Here is a 19,260-nt window from a genome sequence, read left to right as displayed (position 1 = left end):
TTTAGGCCCCAGCCTTCCGAGGCCCCACCTTCCGCCGGCTCTGGGCTGGTATTTGTCCCGCCCACTCCTATCAGCTCTATTCCGCTTCCGGCTGTCTGGGCGCTGGGTTCCGGGGAGGTGTTGCTGCGGTGGTCGCGATGGGAAAGTCAGATTTTCTTACCCCGAAGGCCATTGCCAACAGGATCAAGTCCAAGGGTCTTCAGAAGCTGCGCTGGTATTGCCAGATGTGCCAGAAGCAGTGCCGGGACGAGGTAAGCGGCCGGGATGGCCCCACGCCCCGTCCTCTCCCTTGTCTGGGTCCAGCTGGAAATCCGGGCTCAAGCCCCTGATGCTGAAGGGGAGGCGTGGAACTCAGGTCCCTCGTCCTGGGGTCTGTACTGGGCGAGTCAGCTAGTCAACACAGTAGGGACCCTTCCCTGCAGCCCCCGTCCTAGTGGGAACCAATAGTCTTTGACGCCTCTTTCTTCCCAATCTGCCCCCAAAAGAAATGCGAAATAAAAGATTTTGCAGCTCTGGGCTTGAATAATTAAATGCCAAGCGCCTAGGTAATAGCAATAACAATCATCTCTGACTTTACCTGGCTGTTAAGAGAAACAGAATTATTATAAAGAAGGATTCACACCTCTTTTCAGGATCAGATGAAAAAGAAGAAATAAGTTCTGGCACACTACTTATCTAACAATAATTTATTGAGCAGCTACCATGTGCTAGGGCCAGGAGATTACTGTGGTTGAGATGTGGACCGGGGTCAGACTGTCAGAATTATGAAGCCTTGCCGCATCACTTAATTGCTGTGTGGCCTTGGGCAAGTAACTTACATTCTCTCTGCCTGTTTACTTATCTGTAAAATGGGAACGGTAACTATACCTACTTATAAGATTGTCGTGAATTTTAAATGAGTGAAATATGTTTAAAGTGACTCTGGGGTTGCGGGGGGAGGGGGTCGTCTTTGGTCAGATCTTGAAAAGCTTTGTGTGCTGTGCTATGGAGTTTACACTTTTTCACATTAATGAGATGGATGATGAATGAGTCGCCTTGAAGAATTGAGAACAGGCTAGTGATGTGATCATATTTTTCTCTGGAGATTTAATTGGGTAAGGATGGGAGAAGGCTAGGCAATTCTGTGTGAGGGATGAGATATTTTAAGTGGGACTCATATTGAATAACATTGATACTGTTATTTGTTTTCATTTCTCTTTAGTTCTTTCTAATTGAGTCAAGGTGGAATTCTCACACAGAAAACTAGAGACTAGTACATTGAACATCCATATATCCACTACCCAGATTTAACATTTTAAGTATTTTGTCATATTTAGTTTTCCCTGAAATGTTTTAAAGTAATGTACAAACTTCAGGATATTTGACCTCTTAATTACTTAAATATGCATTTCTAAAATATCAGGATATTTTTCCATAGAGCCACAATATATGTCATCACACATAACAAAATTAATAGAAATTCTTTCATGCCATCTGATATACACTACAAACCCACATTTTCTCATTTGTTCCCCCAATTGCTTTTAAAGCAATTTAAAAAACAACAAGATCAAATCAAAAGCATGAATTGGATTTGGTTATTAGGGCTTAAAAAAATAAACTTTATTTTTCAAGCAGTTTTACATTGACATGTCATTATCACCAAAATCCATAGTTTACATTAGTGTTCACTCTTGGTATTGGACATTCTATGGGTTTGGACAAATGTCTAATGACACGTATCCACCAGTGGTATCATACTGAGTGGTTTCACTGCCCTAAAAATCTCTGTGCTCCAGGTTATTAGGACTTTCAATTCTCCCTAAATTCTCAAATTACAGTAGAACACACTTCTTCCACCGTTTCCTTCCACTCCCCTACTTTTTTTCTTACCATCTTACCATTGACTTGAAGATACTAGGTTAGTCAGTTATCAGAACATTGACACTTTCTGGATATGTTAAATTGTTTCCTTTAATTGTCTTTTACCTTCTTTCTCTGACTCTTGTAATTATTGATATCTAAAGACTTGATTAGGTTCAGCTGAAACATTTTGGGACAAATACTTTATAGGTGATTCAGTATATTTCATATTGCATCATATAAGGAAGCCCATATGTCTAGTAGTGCTAAGATGATTATGTAAAGATGACAGCCTGTAAAGTAATATTTTAGAAAATATTAGAAAGTAATATTTTCCCTCTTGCAGGACCATGCAACTAGTAGGGTGATACTTTGGAATCATGACCATATATCTAGTTTTCCTTTCACCTGTGTGTTTTAGCTTCTTTGCCTGAGTCAGTTATTTCATTAGGGGTTGCAGAGTGGTTATTTTTCTAATTGTTTCTACATTTGTTATTGGCTGCTACTCATTCGTAAAAATGAGCCTTTCTCATCAGCCAGGGCTCTTCAATTATCTTCAAATGTTATCCTAAAATATAGTCCCAATGGGAAAAGGAAAGTAAATGCTTAATACTTTCCTTTAAGGCATTTGTGGTGGTTCTGGCCTGTTTGCCCCCAGATCTGTTTATTTCCCTTCCCTACCAGGGAGGACAACCTGGGGGAGGAGAAGTTGACCCTAATAAGTTTCTGCCTCTGTCTTCATCTCTCGGTATTGGAAGATTGAGGGCGAGAAAGGTCAGATGCAGAGTATTCCATTCCTACCCATCGACTCCCTTGGGTTTCCTTGAAGCTACCCTAATCAAGATTTAGTGTTGAAATCAGGACAGTGGCAATGGGCATGAGCAGAGGGACTGGATAAGAGTTATTAAGAAAGCTGACTGGGCTTAGTGATTTATGGAATGAAAGAGAAGGACACTAGAATGCCGGCCTTGGTCTTGACCAGGGTGTGATACGTCCTATTCACTGAGGTGGGGGTTACAGGAGAAGAGGCACATTTTTCATTTCTATTACAAGTGAAGAATCAGGTTTAAATGCTACGTAGAACAGATACAAAGTCAAAATGTATCTCTATATACACTGAGTGGCCAGATTATTATGATCTCTGAATGCATATATAATAATATATATATATATATACATATATACATATATATATATATATATATATATATATATATATATGTATATATATATATATATTAGAGGCCTGGTGCATGAATTCGTGTATGGGTGGGGTCCGGCCAGCCTGGCCAGGGGGAGGGGACATGGGCAGTTGGCCGGCCTGCCTGCTGGTTGAACTCCTGGTCGAGGGGACAATTTGCATATTAGCCTTTTATTATATTATATGAGTAATACTTTATTATGAGTAATACTTTCAAACTGTTTAGAAGAGTACCTAGTACTCAATAATAATCAGAGATCATAATAATCTGGCCACTCAGTGTATATAAAAGCCTAAGCGACCGTCCAATCATCTGACCAGTAGTTATGACGCGCACTGACCACCAGGGGGCGACTCTCAATGCAGGAGCTGCCAAGCGACAGCAACTTTGTAGAGTGCCCTCTTGCACTCCGGGACCCCTTGGGGGATGTCGGACTGCTGGTTTCAGCTCAATCCCTGCAGGCCAGGCTGAGGGACCCCACCTGCCAGAGGGACCCCGCTCACTCCGCAGATGCCTTTCGAGCCCCAGCGCCGCCCCAGGTGCGGCCAGCAGTGGAGGGACCGCGGGAGGTTGGCTCCAGGGGGTGTCCGTCCCATCTCGCCCAGGCTTGCCCTGCCGGCCACCTTCTAATTAATTTCCTTTCAATGTGCACGAATCTGTGCAGTGGGCCTCTAGTGATTTTATAATCATCTGAGCAGATGTAGATTTAGTGTGTTTAACATAAGGTTTATGTAATATGCAACAATGTATTTTGGATAATAGCTGAAGTAGAGAAAAGAGAGTGAAAAATAGTGTCCTTACTGGAAATTAATGATCCATTTTATTTCATTATATTCCTCAAAGCACTTGTATAACACTCTGTGTGCAATAGGTACTCAACAGTAATTTGTTAAATTGACACACAAAAAATAAAATCACTCCTATGTTACTGTGCATAGAAGTGTTTCTTACTAATGTTTTCTAAAGCACTATTTTTTTTTTGTCTCTTTAATACTTGGAATTATTCTTTGATTAGCAGGGTTGCAAAACTCAGCTTGGTAATTTGGCTAGTGATTTTATTACTTTTTACAGTTTATCATCAAAGAGCAACTTTTTAGAGTTTAATTAAATACTTCTACTTAGGCCCCATTATGATGACCTAAATCAGAATTTAACTACTCCCTTTACATTTTTGTAGAATGGCTTTAAGTGTCATTGTATGTCCGAATCTCATCAGAGACAACTATTGCTGGCTTCAGAAAATCCTCAGCAGTTTATGGATTATTTTTCAGAGTAAGTAACTCAAAGACATTCTTATCTCATAAGCCTCATTCAGTTGGACATTTTATAGATGCTTAATATTTTATGTACTGGAGGCTCTCTTTATCCTTACATATTAACATGATGGCTATATTATATTTGTGCTCAGTTTCTGTCTTCCTTGTACAATTTATCATAGTATGAAATTATTTAAAAAATATTCCTCACAGTTCAGTTTTTCCTTCTTTTCACTTCAAACAAACAAAACTATCTTTTCTTTTAAAAGTGTGGCTAAGAGCACAGCTCTAGAAGTCAGATTGACTAACTTTAAATTCTTTAAATCCACTCATGAGCTATGTGACTAGTGAATTTACTTAAGTTTTTCTGGGCTTTAATCTCATTTCTAAAATGGGACTAAAAATAGTACCCTCTTCCAGGTATTGTTTCTTCTTAGGGTTTATATGAGGCTATCTGAGTAATACTTTCAAACTGTTTAGAAGAGTACCTAGTACTCAATAATATTAGCTATTAATTATTAATAATATTTAGTCTTGCTTCTCTCCATCTTTTTTTTTTCTAAAGTTCTAGACCCTTTGATCTTAGGACTGTCTTGAATGCCACCAGGGTACTTACGGTGCACTTTGGGAAATACCATCCTGGCAAGAGCCATCTACACTCAGTGCTTTCCTTGCCACCTCCCTCCCATTCACTCCATCCACCGTAGCTGTCTTCCTGAAGAGTCGCTCGTGCCTTTTTCCATCTTCCTTTTCCTTGATCTTTTTTCCATGGATGAAATCTTAACTCTCAATTGAAACACCTCTCTGATTTATATTTTTCCCTGGTTTTCCTCCTACCACTCACTTTCTTCATTAACTCCTCTTCCTCTCCCAGCTCCTCAAATATAGAAAGTCCTCCAGGTGCCCGCTTGGCTTCTTTTCACCCCACTCTACAGTCTCCATGAGTTACATTATCTTCTGTTACCTTTATGATTGGATAAGCATAAATTCCTAAGTCTGGATGTTTATTCATAACATCTATCTTGAGTTATAGATTTTTTTTTCCTCTGGGCAATTCTAATCTCTATTTCTGAGGGCCATCTCAGAGTCAACATTTCTAAAGCTGAACATAGGATTCTCCCCACCACACCTACTGGTTATTCTTTGCTGGCTAAAAACTGCCTATGCAGACTGCCAAGCTGCAAACCTAGCATCCTCTGGAAATAGCTTCATGTGGATTCTCCCTTACAATGTCCTTTAAATGTATGTCTTTTCTATTCTCACAGTCACAGTAATCATCCTCATTGTGTCCACCTAAAAGATTGCAGTGACTTCCTCACTGGTTTCCCGACTGCAGCTTCCTTTCCTCTTGTACTAGGACCTGTTCTCTGCCTGTGGTTCACAAGCCAGTGCCTGATCAGAATCACCTTGAGGGCTTGTGAAGACAGAATGGCAGACTCCACACCCACTTTCTGATTCAGTAGATCTGGGAAGGGGCTGTAGACATTGCATTTCTATAAAGTGCCCAGGTGACGTTGATGCTGTTGATCTAGGGCCGTGGTCGGCAAACTGCGGCTCGCAAGCAATATGTGGCTCTTTGGCCCCTTGAGTGTGTCTCTTCCACAAAATACCATGGCCTGGGCGAGTCTATTTTGAAGAAGTGGCGTTAGAAGAAGGTTAAGTTTAAAAAATTTGGCTCTCAAAAGAAATTTCAATCGTTGTACCTTTGATATTTGGCTCTGTTGACTAATGAGTTTGCCGACCACTGGTCTAGGGACCACACTGAGAACTATTGTATATGCTCCAACAGCATTATCTTTCTAAATCACAGATTGTCACAAGTTAGCTAAGTAAATTATTTTATGCTTTTCCATTGTCTGCATAAACCCAATCTCTTTAGCCTGACCATCAAGGTACTTCAAAAATTAGCCCTAACATTATAGTCCAGCTACTAGGTACATCTTCTCCTTGTTGTTCTATTCTACCCTGACTCTCACACTCATTTTTATCTGTCTTCAATGTTAGCCAAATTCAATCTTCATTTCTCAAACATGTGATTCTTTCATCTTTCATGTCTCTATGCCAACTGGGAATGGCCTTCTCTTCTTCACCTGTAAAAGTCCTATTTACACTTCACCACCCATATTATAAATCACCTCTAGGCACCTCTGGGTATCTCCCTTAATTCTTCCTATGACATTTTGTTACATCTCTTTTTCAATTTGACTTGTTATGATTGGGTCTGCTAGATTATAACCTAGGTGAAGATTCATGTTTTATTCACCTATGTTTATCTAGCACTTAACACAGTGAGTTCAGTTCAGAGGGACACATTGAGTGCCAGTTTCTTGTGAAATAAGGGCAGTTTTGTTATCATCAATAGAAAAGGGTTGTTATGCCACAGTCAGTAGTGCTAAGAGATTTCATGAAGGACCCTCCCCAAAAACGTGTAGTCGCTTTTGCTACGACTGTTTTGCCAAGACAAAAAGTTTTAACTCCGAACTGACTTTTAACTTTAATTCTTGAAAGCTGTAATCTTTGGGGATTCTTTCCTTGTTCAGTTTTGAAAGATTCATAACAAATATTCAACAAATGTTTCATACATCATTTGAGAATTCAGACTGTACAATGGCTTAAATTTCAGGAAGGTAATGCTATATATTTATAGAAATTACCTTAATGCTTTCCTTTCTTTCTTAATTAGGGAATTCCGAAATGACTTCCTAGAACTTCTCAGGAGACGCTTTGGTAAGCATTTTATGTATTGTGCACAGAAAACTTTCTGGTCTGTAACTTGCTCAGGATCAATAGTTTCACATTTTGTTCTTAGGCACTAAGAGAGTTCACAACAACATTGTTTATAATGAGTATATCAGCCACCGAGAGCACATCCACATGAATGCCACTCAGTGGGAAACTCTGACTGACTTTACCAAGTGGCTGGGCAGAGAAGGTAAGAATGAGACATATTTGAATAATAGCAGTTATGTGGCTCCATTTCAGGGAGAGAGAGAGAGAGAGAGTGTCATAGTTTCTATGTAAATTTATTGGAAAGAGGATGAGTAAGGTAATTTAAAAACTGTGGACCCTGGCTGGTTGGCTCAATTGGAATCTCATCCCATACACCAAAAGGTCATGGGTTCAATACCCGGTCAAGGCACATGCCCAGAGTGTGGGTTCGGTCCCCAGTCAGGGTGATATGATGTTCCTTTCTCACATTGATGTTTCTCTCTCTCCTTCTCCCTTCCTCTCTCTCTCAAATCAATGAAAACATTCAAAAAATATTAAAACAAAACAATAAGACTGTGGAGTCCTAGCTGATGTAGCTCAGTTGGTTAGAGTGTCATCCCATACAGCTGAGGGTTGAGGGTTCAATTCCAGGTCAATGGTTCAATCCCGGGTCGAGGGTTCAATTCAGGTCAGGGCAAGTACTGGAGGCAACTAATGTTTCTCACATTGATGTTTCTCTCTTTTTCCTCTCCTCTTTCTCTAGAATCAATGAAAAACATATCCTTGGGTGAGGATTAAAAAACAAAATGGGGAGAGGAGCATAATATTCCAGGGTTGATTTTGTGTATTACAATTAAATATAAATGTCTGGAGTCACTCTTTTGACAGTGTCAAGATTTATCACTGAAGCAAATTCTCATTTAAATTAAGGATCATTATCAATCCTCTTCCATTTTTGCCCCCCATATTCATTTTACTTTAGGAAACTTCTTTCCTCTCTTAAGTAGATTTTTAAAATGTGTTGCTTTATTCATTTTTAATCTCATAGGATGGAAAGTTGGGGAGAAGAAAAGAGAAGGAAATTTTGTGTCAATGTATTACCTATTCAATGTTTTACTTACTCAGTGTGCTATTTTATTCCATTTTAGGGGACTAATTTCTACTTAGTTACATTAACAAAATATCATGTACTCATTGGATATTAGACACACACAGTTGACTAATTACCAAGCAAGATAATACTTCTTTCATACTCTTTTCCTTGTTTAAATATGTTTCCTCAACCTAAGTGGCTAAAAATCTGAATAGTAATTTATGTTCAAAGACTGAGACTATTTCACTTGAAATACATAAATCTCATTAACTATAAATATGGAAAATCTACTGCAGGAATTTCTATATTTGAATGAATGGGTAAATAATGCAAAGATAGAACATTTACATTTACCTTCAGCTTTGATTATGTACAAATTTATGATGTCTGTGGTTTTTTTAAGGCTTGTGCAAAGTGGATGAGACACCTAAAGGCTGGTATATTCAGTATATAGACAGGGACCCGGAAACTATCCGCCGGCAACTGGAACTAGAGAAAAAGAAGAAGCAGGACCTTGATGATGAAGAAAAAACTGCTAAATTTATTGAAGAACAAGTGAGAAGAGGTCTGGAAGGGAAAGAACAGGTGGGCACAATATTATTGAGAGAGGCACTAGAAAGAGGGCTAAAGAAGCAAAATTGCTTGTTTTGTTAAGTATTTTGTTAAGTTTTGAATTGAGTTTTGTAGGTATTGTGCCTTAACTAGGAGGAGAAAGATCATGGCTGAGTGTAAAAGCCCAGATTTTGGAGTTGAGACAAACCTGGGTCAATTCCTGACTTACTGACTTCACAATCTTATGTAGTTGTATAAACTTCTAAACCTCAGTGTTCGTAGCTCTCCAGAGAGGCAGTAGTTAATGAGAAAGAGATAAGCAGATAATTTCTCCTGATTGTAATTAATGCAGGGCTGGAGATAAACTGTGTGGGTGAGTAGGGGGCCAGAGCTTGCTCCAGCTTGGGGAGGACATAAAATATTTGAGGGTAAATACAATTCCTGGGTTGAGAAGTCTTAAAGAAGTAATGGGCAACACCCGAGTAAATGGGGGAGGGAGGGCGGGCATGGTGATGGTTCAGGGGTTAGAATAAGGCATTTATTTCTAAATTATTTATTGGATATCTCCTATGTGCCAGGAACTCTTCTAGACATGGGGTATACAACAGAGAACAAAAGATAAAAAATCCTATAAAATAATTCTTAATTGGAGAATATTTACAATACATATAATTTCTTAATTAGGGTCTTAATCATGTTAGAGTTGTATCTGAGAGCTACACTGCAACATAGGTAGCAAGTACTAATATAGGAGTATTGAATATTGATAGTAAATGCTCTGTGAACCAACCTTCAAATTGTTTTTCTCCCCAAGGAAGCCCCTGTTTTTACAGAATTAAGCAGAGAAAATGATGAAGAGAAAGGTAATTTTACTTCTTTTTCTTTTATTAAAGTGGATGCTTTTGTATTGGTTCTGCTAAAAGTTGGCATGTTTGGAAGCAAGATGCAATCTGTCAGGATTGCATTGTTCTCATTGATAAAAAGGCATTTACTGATGAATTTGATGGGATGCCCTCAGCTACAAATAAAAACAAAACTGGCAAATAACAAATTAGCCTAAACAATAAGGAACTATTTTGTCATACCAAGAGTTCCAGAGGTAGGGTAGTGCAGGATGCTGAACTGTCAGCAGCTGGACAAGAGGTGGCAGCTGGCACTTCCGGCCGTCAGGTGCAGACCCAGCATTGTCCCGAGGATGACAGACAGAGCATCTCTCCAGGAGTTCCTTATGAGCAGATACTCCTCCCGCCAGTGGACTTTTTTTTGGATGTCATTGGTCACATGTCCACCTCAAGAACCGTCACGGGAAAGGGAATGGGATTGCTTTGATTTATTTAGACCAAAAGACCCTTACTAATCACCTCCCAAGGATCCCATCTTGTAATCCTGACGCCTTGGGCATTACATTTTCAGCTAATTCAAGTATGAATTTTAGGAGATACAAACATTCAGACCATTGCATCCTTTGAGCCATGTTTGAGAGGTACAGACACCTAAACAAAATTGAATTCCTATTAGTGAAGGAAGTGGGGGCTGTCTGCTACAGTGCTGGATCACGAAGGTCTTTCCCAGCCCTGTGTGCATCCATCCAGCATATTCTACAGGAATTTATGACCTCTGGATGGGAGCATTCCAGCTCTCATTTATTCAGAATGCCCATGGAAAACAACAAAAACAAAATGCCCATGAATTTCTATGTGGACATATTGTGGTATCTTATCTGATAATTTTTATTATCATTTTCCTGAAATATGGAATACCAATTTTTCTCTCCTAGTGGCATTTAATTTGAATAAAGGAGCATGTAGTTCGACAGCAACATCTTCCAAGTCAAGGTGAGCTGCATGAACAGGTATCTTAGAAAATGAGAATTTCTGTGAAATATTGATGACTACATTTTAAAAGCTGCAGTATTAAAAAAAAAGAAAAACCAGTATTATGAATTATTTTTTTCTGGTTGTACTTTTTGTTTTTTGCTTGACGGTTGGTTTGTGTGGGTGTGTATGTTGGGATTAGCAGCTGTTTTTTTTTCTTACACTTGCCTGTCATAAGATGACTGTGTCTTTTGAGGAAAGGGTTATTTTGATTAAAGACTTCACATGGATAAACTATTACTTCTCAATGCATCCTTCCCCACTTAATGGTTCCTCTGCTACTGCAGTATTGTTTATTTTTCTGTCATAGTCCACTTAGCAAGTTTAAATGTTATAGCTAGGGTATACATTTTTTGCTTTACCTGCTGTGTTACAGTTTTCTGAGAATAGAGACTAAGTTATTGAGCCATCTCCTTAGTATACCACCTAGTACAGTATAAATGCACTAGTGGTCACTCAGTAAGAATTGCCTTCTCTTCTAGATGGTATAGTATAGGCAGGAGTCCACAAACTTTTCTGCAAAGGGCCACATGGTGAATACTTTAGTCATTGTTGGCCATATATATATATATATATGTGTGTGTGTGTGTGTGTGTGTGTGTGTGTGTCTTTGCCACAACCATTTAACTCTGCTGTCAGAGTGAGAAAGCAAACATAGGCAGTATGTAAATGAATAAGAATGCTGTGTTCCAATAACATCGTATTTGTAAAATTAGGCCACAGGCTGGATTTTGTCCTCAGGCTGCAGTTTGCCAAACCCTGATATAGCATGTAGTCAGGTACTTCTCACTTTTCATGTTCTTTTCTAGTTATTCTAGAGGCCCGGTGCATGAATTCTTACACCAGTGGGGTCCCTCGGCCTGGCCTGCGGGATCGAGCCGAAACTGGCTCTCGAACATCCCCTGAGGGATCCCGGATTGTGAGAGGGCACAGGCCAGGCTGAGGGACCCCACCGGTGCACGATCAGGGCCAGGGAGGAACGAAGGAGGTTGGCCAGTGTGCCACGCCAGCACAGCCAAGGGTTCGGCAAGCCTGAGGGGGGCTGGCAAAGGATGAAGAAAAGACAGACAAAGAGAATAATCTGGGTCTAGGTGGATCTTCTGTGGCTGGCTGAGACCACAGAAAAGATCCAGACTGCAAGTTGAGCCTTTATTTTATAGTCAGAGGTAAACGAGGTAATTTACAATGTTCTTGTAAGTTTCACTTGTTTTGGCAGCACTTGCTGCACCTCCCACAGCCCATTAATTACACAGGAAAGATCTAGGGAGCGTCACAAGATCAATCTTAATTATGCTTAGAGGGCTGTGCCCTCTAAGCTGGGACTTGTTTGTGGCTTTTCCAACAGGTCAGTCCGAGGCTTAACCCTATAACCGCTCCCTACAGGCCAGCTTGGAAGGGACCGTGGGAGGGCTCCAGGGTGGGTCTGGCCCATCTCGCTCAGTCCTGATCAGCCAGACCCCAGCAGCAAGCTCACCTACTGGTCGGAGCATCTGCCCCCTGGTGGTCAGTGCATGTCATAGCGACTGGTCGATTGGTCGACTGTCTGCCCCCTGGTGGTCAGTGCACATCATAGCAACTGGTCAACTGTCTGCCCCCTGGTGGTCAGTGCATGTCATAACGAGCGGTTGAGCAGCCTTAGCATATCATTAGCATATTACACTTTGATTGGTTGAATGGCCAAGGCCAACTAGACACTTAGCATATTAGGCTTTTATTATATAGATACTCTTTTACCAAATATCCACTATTTGTGATATGCAATGCATTCAGTATGGTTAAAGAGGTTAAAAAAGCTAAATATAAGAGAAGATGTTCAGGAAGATACCAGCATATATGTGGAGTTAGTTTTAAACTGTATTTTACATGTTGTGTTTTTAACCCTTTGCACTCGCTTTTTTCTCGATTCCTTTATTCTACTCGGGATTTAATTTTTTAAATACTCCAGATTTTACAAAGCGCGACAGTAGAATAAAAAACTGGAGTTTCTTTTCATACAAACTTATTTATTTGGATTTTTTTATATTTCAAATTATTGATACATTTAAAGAGTAATTTTAATCTCTAGCTACCGATGCTAACCGTGTCGAGTCACACTCGACATCGAGTGCAAAAGGTTAAGGCTCTCAGTCTTTGGGGGGAAGAGTGGCGTTAATTTACTAGTATAGGCTAGTGCCTACTTGGCATGACTAAAGTGGCTAGGAGAATTGAAGGAAATGGACTGGCTGAGTCAGCAATGTATAACTGCTTCAGAATGGCTTGCCAAATGTCTTAGCTTTAATCAAAATACTTCAGAATTAACACCTACATTAGATATCAAGAAGAAGTTGGTTAATTGAGTTATATATATGATAAATCTGAAAATTCTTTTTAAAATATTGAGATTACCTGGAAGACAGACTTGAATATATCATAACATACATGTCACGTGGTTTTAGACCCTTCTGTATTTTTCTCCATTCTCTTTTATTATTTGTTATACCTAAGTGTAGATGAAGGTAAAAGTTGGTCCCAGTGGTGCCCAAATTCATCACCCTTGTATTAGTTTTCTATGACTGTGGTAATAAGTACCACAAACTAGGTGGCTTGAAACAGTGGAAACTCTTTTGTCTCTGGAGGTCAGAATTCTGAAATCAAGGTGTCTGCAGGACTGTGCTCCCCCCGAGGCTCTGGAGGGGAATCAGCTTCTGGTGGCTACTTGAGTTCTTTGGCTAGTGGCTGCATCCCTCTTGTCTTCATGACCAAAGTCTTTAAATTTCTCTTTGCTTTATCCTCATGTCACCTTCTGTGTGTGTGTCAGATCTCCCTCTGTTTCTCTTTTAAAAGAATGCTCTAATGCTGCCTTTAAATGCTTTAAATTTTTAAAAAATATATTTAAAACAAATGATGGGTAATAATTCTATTGTATTTTTTAGTCACCACACTTATTTTTTTATTATCTCCACCATAGCTTTGTGCAAATATTTATCTGTTTCATCTTTTGTAGAGATGATAGATTAAAGAATTAGACTGGTAAGATTCATTTAGTCAGCAAAACTTAATTGAGCACCTATTTTATGTGAGTCACATTATAGTTACTGCTACATTATAGGGGGAAAAATTATACATATGGTCCCTCCCTCCTATGAACGAGGAATCCTATGTACAAATGATTATAATACATGGTGGAGTGTGATTTATGCCATGAAGTGCTATGGCATTTCAAAAAATGACAATTTAAGAAACCTCATGAATAATGGATCTCAAAGAATTTTAACAAATGGAGAAAAATGGAGAGATTCTTGTAGGTATAAAAGAGGCATGTGAAAAATTGCAAAGGCATGAAGCATAGGGCATGGCTCAATTAATAGCAAATTGTTTACAATGGCCAGTGAACATAAAAATCAGAGATAGTACTCTGGGGTCAGTGATGACAATTTTATATCGGCATTAAAAAAAATTAAAATTGCCCTAACTGGTTTGGCTCAGTGGATAGAGCGTCGGCCTGTGAACTGAAAACTCCCATGTTCGATTCCGGTCAAGGGTATGTACTTTGGTTGCGGGAACATCCCTAGTAGGGGGTGTGCAGGAGGCAGCTGATCAATGTTTCTAACTCTCTATTGCTCTCCCTTCCTCTCTGTAAAAAATCAATAAAATATGTTTAAAAAAATTTAGAATTTACACTAGGAGGTCAGGCAATAAAAAAATATTTAAGTGACATGCTAAGACTTTTGCTTTAAAAGATAGAGCTGACAATAATGTGTTAGACTTCTAGCAGTCATTTTACAAACATTTAATTCTTGCAGTTGAGCTCATAGTTGGGTCACATTATTATCCCCATCATAATAATAAAGAGCTAATATGCTAATGGTCGGGACGCCATAACGCATAAGGACTGATCACAGGAGGCTGCCTGTGCGTGCGCAGCGGGGCGTTGCTCCGGAGACGGGGCGGAAGCGGGGAGGCGCCCGGAGGAGATGGGACCATCCCATGCCGGGGCGGGCGGGGGTGAGAGCCCATAGCACCCCTCTCACCAGTCCTTCGCCACCACCGCTCACACTCAGAGCACCCCGCCGCCCACCTGCCAGGGGAAGGAGCACAGCGCAGCAGGCGGAAGGCTTCCAGGCTCTCCTCTGGTGCCATGATGGGGCGGAGCCGCCGCATTGCTCCTGAGACAGGGCGGAAGCGGGGAGGCGCCAGGCGAAGGCGGGACCAGCCCAAGGCCTCTCGAGGGACTGAGGGTGGGCTTGAAGTGGCCAGAGAAGGCCAGCTCCACGCTGGAGCTCTGTGTGGAGAGGTTCGGGTGTCAAGGCAGGGCTGCGCAGCACGATTTCGCGCGCTGGACTCCTAGTTTATAGATGAGGAACTAAGGCTTAGAAAAGTTCATTACTCTAAGTTCTAAGAGAAGTAGCCTCAAACCCTGATCTGCCTAACACTGAAGCCAATGCTGTCATCACTCTGCTATTCTGGTTCTATTGACACTTGCTGAAGGGGTAAGGAGAATGTAACAGTAGATAAAGACAGGAAGGGTTACATGTTCCCCTGGTGCCGAGTCCTGTCAGGGATGCTGATGACTCCTTCATTGCGTCCACTGATCTGTTATAAATGAATCATGTAACACATTTCTTCTGTTATTTATTCTGCATATTCTAAAGCCTTTCTCTGTGTATAGTTTTGCTAACAAGCACGGTTCTTCTTCTTGTCAGTTCTTTGGGACCAAGTGCATTGAAGGTGATAGAGGCCACAGCATCAGTGAAACGGAAAGAACCTTCCCATAGCTCAGCTCAACCAAAAGAAAAGAAGAAAAAGAAGTCTGCACTGGATGAAATCATGGAGGTACAGTTGATGAACTTCCTGTTCACTCTTTAGCATTAGAGGAATGATGCAGCTTAAACCAAGGAAACTTAAATAGTTTCACCATTGTTAGATTACTCTAAAGTTAAAAAATGTGCACATGCTAGGTTAGGAAAAAGGAGCCTACGTGCAGTTTCACTGGAATAGAATTAGAACTCCCACAAGCTTTAGTTTCTTGCTGCAAGTGTTGTCTTCAGAACTCTCCATGCAACTATGTGGAGTTCAAAGAGAAGGACTTCACTGGTAATGGAAGCTAGACGTGAAAGCTCTGTTTCCCTTCGGTGGCTGTGAAATTGGCATCCTCCAAGGATTCCCCCACCAACCTTTGCTCTCCTGTTGTCTTAACTTCCACTTGTCGCCTTTTAGCAAATAGGAAAAAAGCTGTGACATACCTAGTTTTAATTTGATTTAACCTGATGGCTAAGTTTATGTGATGAGCCATTGAAAACTTATGACTATCTGGATCTAGGGCCATACTTTTTACCTGGATTCTAGAGTAATTCTGCAGAAAGTTCTTAATATACTCCTAAATATTCCTTTTCCCCTTCTAACACATAACCTTACCTTATCAATAAATGTCTGAAATAAGTGGAAAAAGAGAAGGGGAAGGACAGGTGAAGAAAAAGATAAATGGACACAAGAAGCAGCTTTCCCCCTGTAATATCATTTCCTCTAGGCTCTCCATCCCTTTTCTTCATTTATGAAGGTCTAGGAGGTTACTGTTGGGTCTTCCCTGATACTGAGTCCTCATACAATGAGGAGCAGTCTGAAAAGCTTAAAGTATAGCATAAGATGTGTACACTCTGAGATGTCGTCATTCCATCATTCAACACATATTGAGTGCTGTTCACTAGGTAGGCATTATGTGAGGTCATGGGTCTGTAGAATAGGGATAAAAACCCAGTATCTGTGTGTCATGGAGCTTTCATTCTAGTGAGGGAGATATTCCATGAACAAGTGAGTAATAAATAATTACGTACAAAATGCTAAGTCCTAAGGCGGTCTGAGCCGCAAGAGTGGGGAGAGAGCTTGTGCTATGGCAGGAAAGAGCTCTAAATCAGTCTTGGGAAGAAAAGGTCAACATGGCTGCAGCTTGGTGAACACAAGAGTGGTAGTCTTTGAGGTTAGAGAGAGAAGTAGTGGGAACACCAGAGAAGTTGTATAGGCTATGACAAAGAATTTTTAAATTTAATTCAAAGGAAAAGAGAAAGCCAGATCTACCTGCTTTGAATATAATACATGCTAAATTTAGAATGTTTTTTGTCAAATTGGAAACTTGGAGGAATTGAAATGAGGTTTATAATCAACCAAAGAAAACATTATTCAGTCCACTGAAAGTTGGTACTTAGGATTCTAACTTTAAGCAGTTGAGAAAGGAAAGGGCATGATATAAAGCCATAATGGCCGGTAGGCCTTTTGTTCTTACTTTTTTTTTTTAACTCTTTATTGTTTAAAGTATTATATAAGTCTTCTTTTTCCCCCATTGACCTCTCCCTGGCTTCCCCCCTCCCCGCCCCCTGCAGCACATGCCCTAAAACCCCCTGCCCCCCAGTCTGTGTCCATTGGTTATGCTCATATGCATGCATACAAGTCCTTTGGTTGATCTCTTACCCCCTCACCCCCTGCCTTTCCTCATAGGTTGGACAGTCTGTTCGATGCTTCTATGACTCTGGTTCTATTTTTGTTCATCAGTTTATTTTGTTCATTATATTCCACTAATGAGTGCGATAATGTGATACTTATCTTTCTCTGACTGACTTACTTCGCTTAGCATAATGCTCTCCAGTTCCATCCATGGGTTGCAAATGGTAAGAATTCCTTCTTTTTTACAGCAGCGTAGTATTCCATTTTGTAGATGTACCACAGGTTTCTAATCCATTCATCTGCTGATGGGCACTTACTAGCAGGCTGTTTCCAAATCCTAGCTATTGTAAATTGTGCTGCTATGAATATAGGGGTGCATATATCCTTTCTAATTGATGTTTCTGTTTTCTTGGGATATAGTCCTAGAAGTGGGATGACTGGGTCAAATGGAAGTCCCATTTGTAATTTTTTGAGGAAACGCCATACTGTCTTTCACAGTGGCTGCACTGGTCTACATTCCCACCAGCAGTATAAGAAGGTTCCTTTTTCTCCGCATCCTCTCCAGCACTTGTTTGTTGATTTGTTGATGATAGCCATTCTGATTGGTGTGAGATTATACCTCATTGTTGTTTTGATTTGCATCTATCAGATGATTAGTGACTTTGAGCAGGTTTTCATATGTCTCTTGGCCTTCTGTATGTCTTCTTTCGAAAAGTGTCTATTTAGGCCCTTAGCCCATTTTTTGATTGACTTGTTTATCTTCCTTTTGTTAAGTTGTATGAATTCCCTATAAATTTTAGAGATTAAACCCTTATCGGAGATAACATTGGCAAATATGTTCTCCCTTGCAGTGGGCTTTCTTGTTGTTTTGTTGATGGTTTCTTTTGCTGTACAGAGACTTTTTATTTTGATGTAGTCCCATTTATTTTCTCCTTAGTTTCCATTGTCCTAGGAGCTGTATCAGTAAAGATATTGCTGCGACAAATCAGCTGTATCAGTAAAGATTTTGCTGCCCATGGCTTCTTCTAAGATTTTTATAGTTTCCCGTCTTACATTTAAGTCATTAAGTTTTCCATTTTGAGTTTATTTTTGTGTGTGGTGTAAGTTGGTGATCTAGTTTCATTTTTTTTTTTATGTATCTGTCCAATTTTCCCAACACCATTTATTGAAGAGACTGTCCTGATTCCATTGTATGCTCTTGCCTCCTTTGTCAAATATTAATTGAGCATAATGGCTTGGGTTGATATCTGGGTTCTCTGTTCTGTTCCATTGGTCTACACGTCTGTTCTTGTGCCAGTACCAGGCAGTTTTGAAAACAGTGGCTTTGTAGTATAGCTTGATATCTGGTATTGTGATCCCTCCAACTTTGTCCTTCTTTCTCAAGATTACTGCAACTATTCGTGGTCTTTCTAAATCCTAGATGAATTTTTGGAGAGTTTGTTCTAGGGCAGTGGTCAGCAAACTCATTAGTCAACAGAACCAAATATCAACAGTACAACGATTGAAATTTCTTTTGAGAGCCAAATTTTTTAAACTTAAACTTCTTCTAACACCACTTCTTCAAAATAGACTCTCCCAGGCCTTGGTATTTTGTAGAAGAGCCACACTCAAGGGGCCAAAGAGCCGCATGTGGCTCGCGAGCCGCAGTTTGCCGACTATGGTTCTAGGGCTTTGAAACACGCTGTTGGTATTTTAATGGGGATTGCATTGAATCTATAGATTGCTTTGGGTAGTATGGACATTTTAATGATGTTGACTCTACCAATCCATGAGCATGATATATTTTTCCATTTGTTTATGTCTTCCTCTATCTGTTTTTGCAGCATCCTGTAATTTTCTGAGTACAGGTCCTTTACCTCCTTAGTTAAATTAATTCCTAGGTATCTTAATTTTTTTGTTGCAGTGGTAAATGGGATTGTTTTTATAGTTTCTCTTTCTGTGAGTTCATTATTGTTGTATAAAAAAGCCATAGATTTCTGGGTGTTAATTTGTATCGTTAAGTCTAGTAGTTTTTTGATGGAATCTTTGGAGTTTTCTATGTACAATATTATGTCATCTCTGAATAGTGACAATTTTACTTCTTTTTTAATTTGGATGCCTTTTATTTCTTCTTTTTAAAAAAAATATATATTTTATTGATTTTTACAGAGAGGAAGGGAGAGAGATAGAGAGTTAGAAATATCGATGAGAGAGAAACAGTGATCAGCTGCCTCCTGCACACCCCCTACTGGGAATGTGCCCGCAACCAAGGTACATGCCCTTGACCGGAATCGAACCTGGGACCCTTGAGTCTGCAGGCCGATGCTCTATCCACTGAG

At 40.0% G+C, this 19,260-nt stretch overlaps 1 protein-coding gene across 1 annotated transcript in view; it reads left to right on the top strand.

Annotated features, from left to right (window-relative positions):
- Positions 1–96: 96 nt before the first annotated feature.
- The window catches only part of KIN (Kin17 DNA and RNA binding protein), a 43,317-nt gene continuing 24,153 nt past the window's right edge, over positions 97–19,260 (top strand). The window contains exons 1-8 of the mRNA XM_079775373.1: positions 97–251; positions 4,222–4,316; positions 6,984–7,027; positions 7,110–7,232; positions 8,506–8,687; positions 9,469–9,517; positions 10,432–10,489; positions 15,211–15,340. Of these exons, the coding sequence (XP_079631499.1) occupies positions 138–251; positions 4,222–4,316; positions 6,984–7,027; positions 7,110–7,232; positions 8,506–8,687; positions 9,469–9,517; positions 10,432–10,489; positions 15,211–15,340 (795 nt within the window). The 5' untranslated portion in view covers positions 97–137. The remainder of the gene's footprint in view (positions 252–4,221; positions 4,317–6,983; positions 7,028–7,109; positions 7,233–8,505; positions 8,688–9,468; positions 9,518–10,431; positions 10,490–15,210; positions 15,341–19,260) is intronic.

Source organism: Cnephaeus nilssonii (genome assembly GCF_951640355.1).
Source record: "Cnephaeus nilssonii genome assembly, chromosome: 1".
Lineage (NCBI taxonomy): Eukaryota > Metazoa > Chordata > Mammalia > Chiroptera > Vespertilionidae > Cnephaeus > Cnephaeus nilssonii.
The sequence above is the reverse complement of the archived record's forward strand: the minus strand, read 5'-3'. Positions and strand labels throughout refer to the sequence as shown.